The sequence below is a fragment of the Phoxinus phoxinus genome (genome assembly GCF_949152265.1).
Source record: "Phoxinus phoxinus genome assembly, chromosome: 25".
Lineage (NCBI taxonomy): Eukaryota > Metazoa > Chordata > Actinopteri > Cypriniformes > Leuciscidae > Phoxinus > Phoxinus phoxinus.
Genome location: NC_136900.1, coordinates 13,856,638 through 13,873,480, shown reverse-complemented (window position 1 = coordinate 13,873,480; position 16,843 = coordinate 13,856,638). Strand labels below are relative to the sequence as shown.

Sequence of the window (16,843 nt, the reverse complement as noted above, 5' to 3'; positions counted from 1 at the left end):
GTCACAGATTCTGCATAAACAAGCTTTTTTGGGTTTTAAGCTGAAACTTGCAGGATTTTTTTTATGGTACAAAGACCTCTTATATGTAAAAAGATCAAGGCAAATTGAATTTCTCATGTCATGACCCAATGCTGAGCACAGAAGACTTGAAAAGAGGAAGTCGTGTGTTGTTTTTCTGAAGCAGGTTTTCACTGAATCTGGAAGAAAAGTACCTTCCACCTTTTTTACATGAATGAGCAGAAAAAGGATGAAGGAAAGGAAGAGCTAAAAACAACTCACATCCTACAATATTGTTACTCAGAAATGGATTTACATGAATGTCTTTATGAAGAATTCCTCTCCTACTATGTATATAAGAAGGATCTCAGACGTTATTCTGGACACATCTGCTCTGAGATCTTCCAGCTCTACAGACTCTTTCTGTCGTTGTGAACAAACATCTTGAAGAATGAGAAGCCTGATGTTTCTGCTGGTCCTGGTTCTCTTCTGCTCTGTGCCGATGACTTCAAGCGGTGAGTGAGGACTCTTAGATTGTTCATTAAGATCAAATTAATTGTTTTCAGATGATTTATATCAGGTTTAGTTTAATTTGCTGCATTAGGGGATTTGAAAATATAGCAACTTTGTAATAAGCTAGGAACAAGTGTAATTGAAAACTTTTGTCTTACGTGCATGGTATATATTTGTGATAGCCTATTTGTCTCCATATTTCAGCTCCACTAGCATTTAATGTGGCAAACTGCTGTATGGAGTTCAGTACAGTGAAGATTCCTGTGAAACGGGTGACGTCTTACTACTGGACCAGCAGCGAGTGTCCCAGACGAGCCATTGTGTGAGTCTCTTGGACATTATTTCATTTTCAAACTGCAAAGTCAATCTGAATGAGACACTCCATTAAAGAAACACATTGATCTAAATCTTGTTTTTCCCCTCAGGTTTCAGACAATTGCAGGTAGAAAGTTCTGTGTAGATCCAGAGACCACATGGGTGAACGGCCATGTTGATAAAGTGAACAAGAGAACAACATCAGCCACAACAACAACAACAACAACATCTGCTGCTGCAACAACAAAAGCATCTTCTGCATCAACTGCAAAGACTCAGAGCCCGACAGTCTAAAGCTACACTGTTTCTACTTGAACTCTGCATTTTATATTGTATATATGACTGCTATTTCTGATGTTTATATGAAAATATTTTTTTTAACAAAATAACTTATGTGATAGGAGCTTTTTTAATAAAATATAAATTATTATAATGTTGTGATGTTTTTAATTCAATCATAGTATTTCAACTTATTTTATTTTGATTAAAAAGTCAGTAGTAAAAGTAGATGGGTAATACAAAAAAAAGTCAAGTAGACCTAGGCTAAATAAATATAATAAATCTGATAAATAATATCAATATTTGATACAATGAAAATAACTTTATTTTTAGACTTTCACAGAAATTCATTTTGCATACATAAGGTCAGCTTCATCGCATATTACCAACACAATTTACATATGCATATTCAGTTTATAACATTTACAACACAAGACATGCTTTTCATTCACAACATAGGCTACTCCAGCAAGCTGACATTTAGTAGGCCTACAACCCGTGTTATTTATTTAGAATACATACAAATGTAATTTACGTCTTTTAGTTTGTCAAGAGATTTAAAACACCGTTTTTGAAGACTGCGCATGTGCGAACGTGCTCTACTATGTAAGAACGAGCCAAATATTGAGTCTGGTAATAAAGCAAAATAACTGAGAAAAAATAGAAATGGTCTTCAGATGCCATGTCTGCAACTTATATGACAAAATCTAGCGTTAATTCGATCTCAAACAGATTAATTAAAATAATGTATTAGTCCACCACGTGCGAGACGTCATAAACCAACGTGGTTGAACGATACTTTGCGACATACGGTTTCGGGAAACAGTCGTGACTAGCTAGTTGATTTCTCCAACGATGCATCGTAGGCTACTATGGTAGTTAAGCAGTGAGCTATATAGTTGTACGGGAAACGCACCCCTGATCATTTTTGTTGTGATCTATCGGAAAAGACTGTTCCAGAGTTAAGCCAATGATCTTTGCACAAATGCAAATTTGGTTAAATTATTTAGATTTAGGTTTACAGACAAACTATAAAACTAATGTCTTTCTTTGAATTGAAAGATACGTCTGTCTTCCTCCATAACTTACTGTCTGCACTAGTAGGCCTCAAGTAATTTTAGAATGATACCAGACGCTCACTGTGTGCTTACTTGGCCTCGTAAATATATAGGCCTATAAAAATAACTGTATACTGCATTCATATCAGAAGTTGCTTCTAGACAACAGTGACATACCTCACAACAAACAATAACAAATACAAAACAAGACAGTAATTAACAATAATAGACAATAACGAGGGTTACAAAAATAATAATATTAAACTCGCTTAAATGTCTTACATGCAGCTCAGTTTTTAGAGTACCTCAAGGAGTTTAGATACATATTAAACACGTTCTTAAAAATAAAAAGAATGATTTTTCTTTGAAAATGTACATTTGTGAATATAACATTTGGCAAGAAAAAGTAGTAAATTAATTACAAATTAAAAATGAGAAGGATCAAATTTCAGAGAGTCAGAAAAATAAAATAAACGTTTGAAGATACCTTTTAACAAAGTTTGAAAAGTCAACCCAAAATACTCCCAAACCAAATGATTAATTGTCTCTTTAAACTGATGACAAATGCAGAACATGAGGGAAATACTATTATTCCATTTAGCAAGTTTATAATTAACTGGGTAGCAATTGTGAACAATTTTAATAGACTTCAACATCTTCCCATATTATACCATTAAATGTTACTCCAAAAGCTTACACAAGCAGGTAAAGAAATCTGAGCTCTATTAAGAATTGAGCGAGTTATTTAGTTTGATAAGCTGCTGAGAGGACATTGATTAACAAATAGAGAATAGTGCTGTCACAAATAGAAGAAAAGCATAAAGGATAACGCTGAACACAGCAGACTTGAAAAGAGGAAGACATGTGTTCTTCTGAAACACGTTTTCAGTGAATCTAAGAAAAGTACCTTCCACTTTCTTACATGAGCGACAAAGCAGAAAAAGGATGAAGGAAAGGAAGAGCTAAAAACCACTCACAACTTACAATATTGTTACTCAGAAATGGATTTACATGAATGTCTTTATGGAGAATTCCTCTCCTACTATGTATATAAGAAGGATCTCAGACGTTATTCTGGACACATCTGCTCTGAGATCTTCCAGCTCTACAGACTCTTTCTGTCGTTGTGAACAAACATCTTGAAGAATGAGAAGCCTGATGTTTCTGCTGGTCCTGGTTCTCTTCTGCTCTGTGCCGATGACTTCAAGCGGTGAGTGAGGACTCTTAGATTGTTCATTAAGATACAATTAATTGTTTTCAGATTATTTAGTTTTATTTGTTACATTAGCTGATTTAAAAATATAGCAAATTTGTAAGTTAGTAACAAGCGTAATTTTAAACTTTTGTCTTTTTTTTTTTTTTTTTTGCATGAGCATGGTATATTTGTGATAGTCATATTTGTCTTCATATTTCAGCGCCCAGTGCAATTGAAGCGGGCCGATCAAACTGCTGTATGGAGTTCAATAATGTGAAGATTCCTGTGAAACTGGTGAAGTCTTACTACTGGACCAGCAGCTCCTGTGCCAGACGAGCCATTGTGTGAGTCTCTTAAACATTATTTCATTTTCAAACTGCAAAGTCAATCTGAATGAGACACTCCATTAAAAAACTTTTATCTAAATCTTGTTTTGTCCTTTTCCCCTCAGGTTTCAGACAATTGCAGGTAGAAAGTTCTGTGTAGATCCAGAGACCACCTGGGTGAACGGCCATGTTGATAAAGTGAACAAGAGAACAACATCAGCCACAACAACAACAACAACAACAACAACAACATCTGCTGCTGCAACAACAAAAGCATCTTCTGCATCAACAGCTACAGCAAAGACTCAGAGCCCGACAGTCTAAAGCTACACTGTTTCTACTTAAACTCTGCATTTTATATTGTATATCGGACCACTATTTCTGTTGTGTATATGAAATTATTTTTTTAATAAAATATAAAGGATTATAATGTTGTGATGTTTTTAATCCAATCATGGTATTTCAACATTTTATTTTGATTAAAAAGTCAGTAGTAAAAGTAGATGGGTAATACAAAAAAAGTCAAGTAGACCTAAATAAATATAATAAATCTAGTAAATAATAAAAATATTTGATACAATGAAAATAACTTTATTTTTAGACTTTCACAGAAATTCATTTTGCATACATAAGGTCAGCTTCATCGCATATTACCAACACAATTTACATATGCATATTCAGTTTATAACATTTACAACACAAGACATGCTTTTCATTCACAACATACTCCAAAAAAATGTATAATATAAAGATTGGATGTTAGAAGTTGATACTCTCTCGAGTGTGAGGGATCAGAAGAAGAAATACGGGTCAGTCTGATCACTTTTGTTGTGATCTATCGGAAAAGACTGTTCCAGAGTTAAGCCAATGATCTTTGCACAAATGCAAATTTGGTTAAATTATTTAGATTTAGGTTTACAGACAAACTATAAAACTAATGTTTCTTTGAATTGAAAGATACGTCTGTCTTCATCCATAGTCTACTGTCTGCACTAGTAGGTCTCAAGTTTAGACTGATACCAGACGCTCACTGTGTGCTTACTTGGCCTCGTAAATATATATAAAAATAACTGTATACTGCATTCATATCAGAAGTTGCTTCTAGACAACAGTGACATACCTCACAACGAACAATAACAAATACAAAACAGTAATTAACAATAATAGACAATAACGAGGGTTACAAAAATAATAATATTAAACTCGCTTAAATGTCTTACATGCAGCTCAGTTTTTAGAGTACCTCAAGGAGTTTAGATACATATTAAACACGTTCTTAAAAATAAAAAAGAATGATTTTTCTTTGAAAATGTACATTTGTGAATATAACATTTGGCAAAGAAAAAGTAGTAAATTAATTACAAATTTAAAATAAGAAGGGTCAAATTTCAGAGAGTCAGAAAAATAAAATAAACGTTTGAAGATACCTTTTAACAAAGTTTGAAAAGTCAACCCAAAATACTCCCAAACCAAATGATTAATTTTCTCTTAAACTGATGACAAATGCAGAACATGAGGGAAATACTATTATTCCATTTAGCAAGTTTATAATTAACTGGGTAGCAATTGTGAACAATTTTAATAGACTTCAACATCTTCCCATATTATATCATTAAATGTGTTACTCCAAAAGCTTACACAAGCAGGTAAAGAAATCTGAGCTCTATTAAGAATTGAGCGAGTTATTTAGTTTGACAAGCTGCTGAGAGGACATTGATTAACAAATAGAGAATAGTGCTGTCACAAATAGAAGAAAAGCATAAAGGATAACGCTGAACACAGCAGACTTGAAAAGAGGAAGACATGTGTTCTTCTGAAACACGTTTTCAGTGAATCTAAGAAAAGTACCTTCCACTTTCTTACATGAGCGACAAAGCAGAAAAAGGATGAAGGAAAGGAAGAGCTAAAAACCACTCACAACTTACAATATTGTTACTCAGAAATGGATTTACATGAATGTGTTTATGAAGAATTCCTCTCCTACTATGTATATAAGAAGGAGCTCAGACGTTATTCTGGACACATCTGCTCTGAGATCTTCCAGCTCTCAGTGGCGCCGCCAGGGGGTGGCCAGGGGTGGCCGTGGCCACCCTTGGCCGACTCCTGGCCACCCCACTGGCCACCCCACTTGCCAGTATACATTTTAGTAGCATCAGTTATGCATTTCATCCCTAATGCACAGCCAGGCAGGCAAGCTGATCTAGACTTTCGATCGCACACAGTAGCCCGCCCCTCCCCCGCCCCTCCGTACATGCCGCTGTTGCGCGCTCAGACAGCAACTGGTCAGCGCGTGCCCGTCGGTCAACAATTTTAAAAGAAGTTAAGAAAGAAGACGAAGACTACCGGTAAGTAAATAAGTAAAAAATATTCTTTAGTAAAAGAAGACGGGGAATTATGTGTCGTGACTTGCTTTTGGTTACAGTATACTGTTACAACAGCTTTTTGATGCGTCTTTGACATGTTTTGACAAGAGTTACCTAGCTAACGTCGTTAGCTGGTGCATGTATATGTGTAACGGAGTTTAAATAATGCTGTTAAATTCATGCATTAATAATTGGGAAAACTCGACATTGGCTGTTGCATCACTCGCATTTGTGTGCGTGATATTGCGGGCGGAGCTACGTCACCACCAGCAGAGTCTCACATCGCTGCTGGTAAGTCGCATCAATAAGAGCTGCGTCATAAAAACAGAGTTTAGATTGTTTTCAAGTGCAAGGCTGGACTTTATAAACTACACACAAGTTTACTTCATGTGTGTGTTAGTTCCTAGTTTTGTCAGTCGAGTCATATGTGTTATTTGCAATGATGAAATGGAGTGTGTGGGCTATTATTATTAACCTGCTTCAACTCTGTTTATTTAATTTAAGAAATTCATGCAACGTGATGCACTGTCCGTTAAATATAACACAATAAACCAGAGTATATCAGTAGGAGTTTCCTTAAGTCTTTCTGATAGTTTTCTTCAGGCCAGTTTACCCATACGGAAATGTAATATACATAGCCTAGGTATATGAAATATATATATATGAAATATATCCACATATATAAAATATATATACCCATATATATGCCCATATATAAAACCTATTAGAAAATGGAACAATTGACATATAAAACCAGCCCATATATTTGATGTATGTATAATAGTGTTTTTTTACATACTTGTCACATATATAATTATCAGTTTTCAAATAGAATTTGTGTAGTATTTGTTTTGTTTTTATGAGCTGGTCAAGAAGAGGTCAAATAATAATAAATAATACATTTTATTTATAAAAGATTCGAAAATGAGATAGAAATTGAAATGAAATGTGGATATGTAGACTTGAAATAAATAGTAAATAGTTTGGCATATATAAATTAAACATATCGGTGACATATATGGTCAAAACATACAGTATTATATAAATAATAATCATATACATCATATTAATATATGTCAATATACTCATTTAATATGTCAAATGTATATATGTTAAAAACCTATATCAACATATATGTAGAGATATGTATATATGTGATAGCAATATATTGTCTTATATTTAACATATATGACGGCGTCACTAGCGACATAGGGATATGTCATATATTACATTTCCGAATGGGTTACTACAACAGTAGAATAAAATTCTGAAATTATGGTTTATAGTTTTGGTGTGCCACCCCAAGATTTTAAGTGGCCCCATCTGGCCACCCCTATGAAAAATTTCTGGAGGCGCCACTGCCAGCTCTACAGACTCTTTCTGTCGTTGTGAACAAACATCTTGAAGAATGAGAAGCCTGATGTTTCTGCTGGTCCTGGTTCTCTTCTGCTCTGTGCCGATGACTTCAAGCGGTGAGTGAGGACTCTTAGATTGTTTATTAAGATACAATGTATTGTTTCAGATGATTTATGTCAGGTTAGTATGATTTGTTGCATTAGGTGATTTGAAAAATATAGCAACTATGCAATAAGTTAGTAACTAGAGTAATTGAAAACTTGTGGGGGTTTTTCATGATCATGGTATATATTTGTGATTTGTGAGTCATATTTGTCTCCATATTTCAGCTCCCCTAGCAGGTAATGTGGAAAACTGCTGTATGGAGTTCAGTAAAGTGAAGATTCCTGTGAAACTGGTGAAGTCTTACTACTGGACCAGCAGCTCCTGTACCAGACGAGCCATTGTGTGAGTCTCTTAGACATTATTTCATTTTCAAACTGCAAAGTCAATCTGAATGAAACATTCCATTAAAAAAACTTTGATCTAAAGTTGTGTACTTGTCCCCCCAGGTTTCAGACATTTAAAGGTAGAGAGATCTGTGTAGATCCAGAGACCACCTGGGTGAACGGCCATGTTGATAAAGTGGACAAGAGAACATGATCTGCTGCTGCAAAAACAAAAGCATCTTCTGCATCAACTGCTACAGCAAAGACTCAGAGCCCGACAGTCTAAAGCTACACTGTTTCTACTTGAACTTGCATTTTATATTGTAAATCTGACCACTATTACTGATGTGTATATGAAAATATTTTTTAAATAATTTATGTGATTGGAGCTTTTTAATAAAATATAAATTATTATAAATATATAATGTTGCGATGTTTTTAATGCTATCTTTTTATCTAAATGGTATTTAAACTTATTTTATTTTTATTTAAAAGTCAGTAGTAAAAGTAGATGGGTAATACAAAACAAATCTAGTAAATAAATATGAATATTTCATACAATGAATACAACTTTATTTGTTAGTTTTCACAGAAATTTGTTTAGAAGCCATAAGTTCAGCTTCATCCCAAATTACCAACACAATTTATGAAAATATTCAGTTTAAAACAATTACAACACAAGACATGCTGTTCACAACATACTCCAAAAAATAAACTCACATTTATCTCTGTTCCTGATTTAATAGACTGATGAAAAGAGTTTTTTAGTCTAATTAAACCGAGGGCTCTGAAATGCCTATTTGATATTCAGACGTGTGAGGGATCAGAAGAAGAAATACGGGCCAGTATGATCATACTTTTGTTGTGATCTATCTGAAAAGACTGTTCCAGAGTTAAGCCAACTATTAAAGTACTGGCTTTCTTTGAATTGTGAAAGAAGTCGGTCTTTATCCACAGTAATGACAATCCTCTCTGCACTATTTGGTCTCAAGTAAATCTGCACATTTCCCAACATCATCACCAGTATCAAAACAAGAGAAAAAGCTATTTAAAATTTAAAATACAAGCTTGTCTGATACAACAGGTTTGTGTATGAAGTTGACATTCCTGTCATCTTCCTCATAGTGTCTTAGAGTATTTTTTTGTTGACTGAAAATATACCTCTAGATTCTCTCTGTGGGCCTATTTGGCCCTCCTGACTAAATTTATATATATAAAAAATAACTGTATACTCTGCATTTCAGCAAGCTGCTTCTAGACAACAGAGAAAGCAATACCTCATAGCATACAAAAAATGTATATGACTGTAAATGTTTTTTTAAAAGACAATAAAAACAATTTTTGTTGCATATCTACCCGTGTAGGGTGAGAGTCAGTAACAAAGTAAGAAGAAAGGGGAAAAAAAAAACACAAAAAGATGAAATAAATTAACTTAAAATAATAAATAATAAAATAAAGGAAATAACCCTTGGAGAGAGTTCCAGGATAATCCTGGTTAATCCTACCTCCTGTCCCAGAAAATGACAAGGCAGAGAGAGACAAAGCAGAAGAGCGGAGAACAAAACCCAGACACACATTCTCAAATGTATAACACACCACAACAACAAAGTATACATCCTCAGACGTAACAACTGTGCGTCACCCCTTCTGTCATGATCTTAGCCTGTGTTTCCCTGTCTTGTGTGAGAACTTTTGTTATTTCCTTGTCTTGTGCCATGTTTTGTAGTTCTTTGTAGTTTTTTTATGTGATTAGTCTCCCCAGGTGTGTCTTGTTTTCTCATTAGGCTTTTTTGCCCCAGTGTATTTATAGCCCTTGTTTCAGGCCCCGTTTACACATAAATGGTTATTTTGAAAAACGGAGACATTAGCCTACCCTTCGTTTGTTCCCTTCCAAACGGAGAATTCGCCTCTGAAAACGATCCTTTCTAAAAACTCCGGCCAGAGTGGAGAATTTGGAAAACTTCGTTTGCACGTTTGCATGTAAGCTGAGAAAAACTGAGTTTTAGTAAAAACGACGTCACAGTATGTGACTATTTTCTAGATTCTGATTGGCTAACGTGGGCTTGAGCTTCTTGTTACACTGCCACCTACAGGTTTGGCATGCTCTAGACAGCATATACACGGGTTCGTGTCAACGAACACTTTTCTAAAAACTGACAGGTGGGCACAATGTTATTTTTGAAAACGGAGAGGGGTGAAATGTCTGTTTATGAAAATAGCCGTCCACATGTTAACGTAGCCTCACTTATTACTTTGTCAGTTGATGTACATAATAGTTGCTTCTGTGGTCCTCCAGGTTTTGTTCCTTGAGTTCTGTTTAATGTATTACTTTATTTAATTTTTTTGGTAAAAACAACCCTGCGTTTAGATCCTCAACTTCTCCAGTTTTCTCCGGCACATTACAGAACAACTGACCCAGAACCAGACTGAACACGGGATTTAAATGCATAGGGAAACAGATGAAGAAATGAGACACAGCTGACAAGACTAACGAGACACACCTGAACTGAACCAACAATGAATTCGAAACCATAGAAACAAAAAGGCAGGGGGGTAGAAAGAAACAGATCAACTAAACGAAGACAAGAAGAGAACTCAAGAGAGACTGACAGTGTCACAACTTCATCGTTAATAATTTTATTTCAATTATGCACCATGTGATGGAAATTGGTTCTTTACTCTGTACCTGCTAAAAACGGAAATGTTTTTCCCTTGCATTGTTTAACATTTCTGCATACAGGTGACAACTTTGTCAAAACGATCCCCATTCACACGGATCCATGAAAGCGACAAAAAATGCTATATTATGTTGACTGGCCAGTAGTTGGCGATGTCACTTTGTAAAGAAACTCTACGTGTCTATAGACAACACGTAATACGAATGCGCAGTCACCGACGCCGTCTCAAAAATTCTAATTTTTGTACTTGACACAGAGATGATAATGGTACTTTGAAACCCATTTTCAAAAGTTTATTTTCTAGTTAGTAAACTAGAAGAGTACAGAGCCCCTAAAAGGTACATGGTGATGGAAAAAAATATGAGATGGGAGAAAAAACTATATTTCAATGCTTTTGCATTCGCTTGCAAAGGTTTTGCTTTCTGCCGAGAAACTTTACAGAGAAACTCTGTAGTAAAGAGAAAGTAAGGGAAAGTCAAGTCTAATACAAAACATGGACATAATGTACATCTCTTTCTCAGAATATTTGCTCCTGTGAAATATTCAAACAATGAATGCCGAGTAAGCCAACTAGAAGAAAGCATGAATTGGGTCCTTTCTTATAACACTGATGAGAAATAAAACGGAAGTAGAAAGAGGATGAGGAATTGAAACGGCTCAAACCATGATGTGTTGATCCTCAGAAGTGCATTTACTTGAATATCTTTTACAGGATTATCTCTCATACTCAGTAGGCTATGAAAAAAATGAAAAAAGTTGCCCTCTGCTTGACATTGAAATATTTTCTAAAAACATTTGCCTATGAAATATTCACATGGCCCTTTAAAATGATAGTTCAACTAAAAAACTCAAATCTGTGATTCTTTGCTCACCGACATCTCATTTCTTTCTAGGGAAACACAAAAATTAAAATGAATTGCAGAATGTTCAAGATGCCCTTTTTTTAAATGTTAGTCAGTGGTGACCATGGCTATAATAAAGTAAGAATGTCAAGGTAAGATTTCTAATGAAAAACGAGTTTCATTCTGTTTCTCGCACAAAGCTACCATGCCTACAGATTTTTTTTAATTATGCACACAGGTTGTATGATCTATTTTTAGGATGATTTATGCTGCTTTTACTTTTTTTTCTTAGTGTGAAGAACATTTGAATAAAGAAACTTTTCCACTATAAAGAACCTTTTGTGCAATGGAAAGATTCCGGTTCTTCATGGAACCATAAATGCCAATAAGAGTGCAGTTTGTCCGACAGTTACCCAAGTCTTCAGTAATCAGTCATCAGTCTAAATTTTTTTTAAATTATAGACCAATCTATGTTTTTATGTAACTGAATTCAAAATGTTATGACCCTTCTTACAGAAGAAAAGAACAATTACTAATAAGACAGTCTACGCAGTTTAAGCAACCAGACACTGATCACCATCCACTTTCATTTTATGGAAATGAGATGTAAACATTCTTCAGAATATAATCTTTTGTGTACCACAAATTAGAAAGATTAGGCCGTTTTTTATTACGATTTTTATTCTCTAGATATCATGTCAGCATCGGTCATGGAAAACAATATCAGTGGACCAAAATAAAGGTTCTTTATTGGCATTCGTGGTTCCATGAAGATCCGTTAACATCCATGGAACATTTCCATTGCACAAAAGGTTCTTTATAGTGGAAAAGCTTCTATAGATTATAATGTTCTTCAGACTATGCTTCTTTTAAGAAAAGGTAATTGAAAGGTTCTTTGGGGAACCAAATATGGTACTTCTACATGCAAGAAAAAAAAAACTTTTGGAGTGCAGAGATATTGATTCTAAATATAGGCTAAGGCACTTTCAGAATCCAGAAATTACACATAAACATTACAATTGTACCCATTAAAATTATTTGCAGAAATTCTAAAGTAAACAATACTTTCTGTGACCCCTTATTTAATGTCTAGCATTTGTGCAAGAGAAGGAACAGACAAAAAGGGAACAAATATGGATCCTCATTCAGTCACTACTTTGAAACAGATTTCTGTGAATGTCGTCAATGAACGTCAATGTCCCATATGCGACACTGACAAGTCATTGAGTACACACTCTCAGACCAGACTCAGCCGATCTATCGGTGAGGGCTGAAACGCGTGAGCAGATCCTCCTGAAGAATGAGCTGTTATAATGCAGTTTATTTTGGGGATTATAACACGGTTCATTTTATTTCGGCAGCATTTGCATGTACTGTATGTTTATTACGTTTAAAGGTGAAACATTTTGGAATGTTTTTCAGTGACATATGTTATAAAACACATTAAATTATTTCAGGTCCTAGAGCACTTGAAGTTGGATCACCATGTTGACCATGTTGACCAAGTGAACACCAGAAACAGAACAACAACTACAGCAAAGACTCAGAGCACTACACTCTAAATCTTGTTTAGTATTTAAATGGAGAAAAATCTTCATACTTATTGTTCTATTATTTATAATTATTTGTATTATTAATATTTATTCTAAATTATCCTACATTCTAAACGTTTTCTCTATATTTATACAAGTTGCATTGTATAGTGTTTTGTGGACATTAAATTGACTTTTAATAAAAGTGAATTTCTAAAGGTGTCTTCTGATTGTGATCTTTCATTATAATACATAGTGCTATTTATTTCTGAAGTTAGCTCTTTTTTTGAGAATTATTAAATGTATTGGGTTTTTCAAGGATTTCAAGGGAAACAGTAGGCTACTTGATCTGTTTTGGTAATATTGTACAAAAGACATAATAATATAATACTTTCATAAGTTTCTTCAAATTACACACCATATAAAACAATGAACAAAAGCAGGCCATTAAATATGCAGTGTATATGTTAAATATGCATTTTGTTGAAAGGGGGCGCTGTGGAGCAAACAGGGTGTAAAAGTCACAGAAATACAATAAAAAGGGTCTATAATAATTAGGAAAAGGTTGAATATACCAAATGTCACAGAAACGGATTCATTGTATGGTGAAAGGCTCTCTGATCTTCCTTTCTAGAGAGATCAGAAAAATATTCAGAACTCTCAAACTCAGTGTTGTAGAGATGTCTCCAGAGGTGTAAAGCGCCGCTACCTGAAAACCAAGTACAGATACTTATAGTGAAAATGACCAATTCCAATTCAACTTGAGTAAAAGTCTTGTTTTAACAGTACTTAAGTAGGCTATTTTACTCATATGTATGCTGAAAAATGCACTATAGTCATTAACACATAAGAGACATGCCAGTGAAAAACAAGAAACAGTTTAGGCCTATTTGTGATGAGAGCAATCACATGTTTATTTTTAAAAAATCAAAATAAAACGTAACACCTCAATATTGCAATAAATCAAGGCCGACACAACAGCCTCTCTTAAGTAGGCTAAATACAAACACTCAAATCTCAGTTAATCTCAAGTGCTCAACAAGGGCATAAGTAAACCAATATCCTTAAAAAACTTCAATATAATGAATAATTAAAATAATGTTAAGTAAAATTAAATTGTCAAAGACTACTTGTACTGGACGTCATCGGCCTCATCACCGACTGTCTTCATCTTGAATATGAAACACTTGCGATTCATTCAGCAACTATGCAAGTGCATTGGGAATAAGGGCAAAACGCACAAGTCATAGTACTAGTACCTTCAATGTCCTGTAGATGGCGATATTGCTTCTGTTGTAGCAGAAATAAACTGCTGCTGAAAAAGATGGGTGCCATGCAAAAGCAAAACGTAGGCCTAACGAGTAATTGTATTCTTTTTCTTTTATTAGTTCATCCACACATAAAATCAAGACAGTTGGCACAACCAAGTGGCACATATTGTAATGTGTGAATCAGGTCTCCCAAAGAAGCTATTCAAAGCTTATAATAGGGAGCCTCAGGACATATTGAAATGATACATTATGAACAAGTACTTAAACTAAACACCAATCACACAACAATGATATCATACGAAAATACACAATACAACATAAGACACACAAGGACAGGACAATGCTTTTAGGATCAACTGTAGTCTAGGTAAGCTACTGGAAAAGTTATAGATATAAGCGTAAAAGTTCCTTTTTTAGTGTTTTCTTAAAGATGGATACGGATTTCAACACCTTCAGCCTGCCATCTAGCTCATTCCAAATCTTTGGGCCTCTACTTGTAATGCTCAAATTTGCACTTTTAAGTCTTCTGATTTTACCAGTAATTTGATGTTTGTTTTTAGTGGCATGAGCATGAAGCGGACTACTAATTGGAATGAGCTGAGATAGCCTGCTGTTTGTCACATTAACTACTTGGTGCATAATACACGCATTGTGGTATATGTTCAACTCAGTAAGCCGAAGGAGACCTAAGCGGTGAAAGAGAGGTCTTGTAGGAGTGTTGTACCAAGACCACGATATAGCTCGTATTATCTTCTTTTGTAGACTTATCAATTTATTTAAGTGACTCGGGTAGGTATTACACCAAATTACGTTACAATAACTAATGTGAGGTTCGAACAAGGTTTTGTACAAGTATTGTATTATTCATCACAAATGTACACAGGTGGGTAGGCTAACCATGGTAACGGGAAATTTGGGAAATGTTTTACTTTTAAGAGTAATTAAGTGTGGGTACCTTTACTTTAACTCGAGTAGGCCTACATTTCTAATGATTTTTTTTAACACTTTTATTTCATTACGTTTTGCGACGTTCTTCTCGTTACTTTATTTTAATGCAATATGTTGTTAAATGTGTTTATTCCAAGCGCGCTGTATCTTTTTTCATTTTTTCCTGGGCATGAGCGATAGGCTATGCTCAATTCACAATTTAATCACTCTTTCACACTTACAAGTCAGATGGAATTTGGTAGGTCTATGCATATTTGGCGTGCAGTCCGATGAGAGGGCTCCGGGCTCGGTATGTGGCCCGAACCCAGAGTAGGCTACTCCCCCGTATTCCTGGCACTGAAGGAAGCATGAAGTTCTCTAAAATGTCCTGGTAAACAGCTGCGTTGACTCTTAAAGCACTTAATAGGACTTAATAAAGCACAGTGGACCAAAGTCCTCATTTCTGATGAGAGCAAATTTTGCATCTCATTTGGAAACCAAAGTCCCAGAGTCTGGAGGAACAATGGAGAGGCACACAACCCAAGATGCTTGAAGTCCAATGTGAAGCACTTGCCGTCAACAAACCAGGGTGACAACCTGATTGCACAGGGAGCGTGCCTTGTAGCATGGAGACATTTGTGAGAGACGATTTAGATGACATTTACTTTGGTACTGATCCCGAACCGTATTTATTTGGAAACCTAATTTGCCGCCTAAAAACTACACAAACTTAGTCCCGGTCATGTTGGAAGTTACCGAGCTGGGGACTATTTTCAGGTGCTTCGTCATATCATTACGCCTGCTGCACCCATGGTACGGCCGCACAGTTCCTTAATTCTTACGCCGGAATGAGAGTAGTTCCTAGCCATATAGGCTTGGAAAATCGCAACTTTTCATTTTCCGTCGATCTTAGTACACGGTTTAACTACGGAAGAGTCAAGTTTTAAATAGGAAAAATATTGAAACTCGTTGGTCATTTTGAAAGAAATACTACTGGACTCATCAGAATCAATGATCTATGCTAAGCTTAGTAGTAAGCTATGCTAAAAGTGGTACCGTCAGACCCGGAGATCGGCTGAATGGATTCGAAAACGGTAAAACTCAACTGTTTAACTCCGGGGGAGTTGTAAAATGAGCCTATTTCCAAAAAAAGTGGAGTATCCCTTTAAGTCCAGAGTCAACGCAGCCATCTACCAGGACATTGATTTTAGAGCACTTCATGCTTCCTTCAGCAGACAAGCTTTATGGGGATGCGGACTTCCTTTTCCAGCAGGACTTGGCACCTGCCCACACTGCCAAAAGAACCAAAACCTGGTTCAATGACCATGGGATTATACTGTGCTTGATTGGCCAGCAAACTCACCTGACCTGAACCCCATAGAGAATATATGGGGCATTGCCAAGAGAAAGATGAGAGACATGAGACCAAACAATGCAGAAGAGCTGAAGGCCGCTATTGAAGCATCCTGGTCTTCCATAACACCTCCGCAGTGCCACAGGCTGATAGCATCCATACCACGCCGCATTGAGGCAGTAATTCAATTTAATTTGTATTTCTGCAAAGTAAGATATTTGCAGAATGAAAGGAGCGGTAAGAGAAGAAGCAGAAGTGAAGAACAAAATAAGAGTAAATAATAGATATGCAGGAAACCTACATCTTCCTAAACTTGTGATTTGATCTGATAAGAAAAGGTCAAACAGTTGTCATAGTTGGTGTAATGGTTAGGTTGGCGTGACTGGTCAAACTCTACAGTTGCAAAGAG

At 35.5% G+C, this 16,843-nt stretch overlaps 2 protein-coding genes across 4 annotated transcripts; both read left to right on the top strand.

The window, feature by feature from the left end:
- Positions 1-314: 314 nt before the first annotated feature.
- LOC306993850 (C-C motif chemokine 13-like) lies at positions 315-1,344 on the top strand. Its single transcript, XM_079603986.1, has 3 exons — positions 315-512; positions 715-832; positions 936-1,344. The coding sequence occupies exons 1-3, from the start codon at positions 449-451 to the stop codon at positions 1,117-1,119; spliced, it is 366 nt and encodes a 121-aa protein (XP_079460112.1). The 5' UTR covers positions 315-448; the 3' UTR covers positions 1,120-1,344.
- A 1,742-nt stretch (positions 1,345-3,086) lies between these two features.
- On the top strand, positions 3,087-8,245 carry LOC306993756 (C-C motif chemokine 22-like). Of its 3 annotated transcripts, none has more exons than XM_079603756.1 (3): positions 3,087-3,372; positions 3,578-3,701; positions 3,809-4,110. In XM_079603756.1, exons 1-3 carry the CDS (start codon positions 3,309-3,311, stop codon positions 4,005-4,007), a joined length of 387 nt encoding a protein of 128 aa, XP_079459882.1. In that variant the 5' UTR covers positions 3,087-3,308; the 3' UTR covers positions 4,008-4,110. The 3 variants fall into 3 exon arrangements, with proteins under 3 accessions (XP_079459882.1, XP_079459883.1, XP_079459884.1); XM_079603757.1 differs by lacking the exon at positions 3,809-4,110 and adding an exon at positions 7,954-8,171 and having other exon boundaries at positions 3,215-3,372; XM_079603758.1 differs by lacking the exons at positions 3,087-3,372; positions 3,578-3,701; positions 3,809-4,110 and adding exons at positions 7,333-7,518; positions 7,732-7,849; positions 7,954-8,245.
- The last annotated feature ends 8,598 nt before the right edge of the window (positions 8,246-16,843 follow it).

Coding starts and splice junctions, on each gene's coding strand:
- LOC306993850 (XM_079603986.1), top strand. CDS start 449: ATGAGAAGCCTGATGTTTCTGCTGGTCCTGGTTCTCTTCTGCTCTGTG. Junction 513..714: donor TGTGCCGATGACTTCAAGCG/GTGAGTGAGGAC, acceptor TCCATATTTCAG/CTCCACTAGCATTTAATGTG. Junction 833..935: donor TGTCCCAGACGAGCCATTGT/GTGAGTCTCTTG, acceptor TTTTCCCCTCAG/GTTTCAGACAATTGCAGGTA.
- LOC306993756 (XM_079603756.1), top strand. CDS start 3,309: ATGAGAAGCCTGATGTTTCTGCTGGTCCTGGTTCTCTTCTGCTCTGTG. Junction 3,373..3,577: donor TGTGCCGATGACTTCAAGCG/GTGAGTGAGGAC, acceptor TTCATATTTCAG/CGCCCAGTGCAATTGAAGCG. Junction 3,702..3,808: donor TGTGCCAGACGAGCCATTGT/GTGAGTCTCTTA, acceptor TTTTCCCCTCAG/GTTTCAGACAATTGCAGGTA.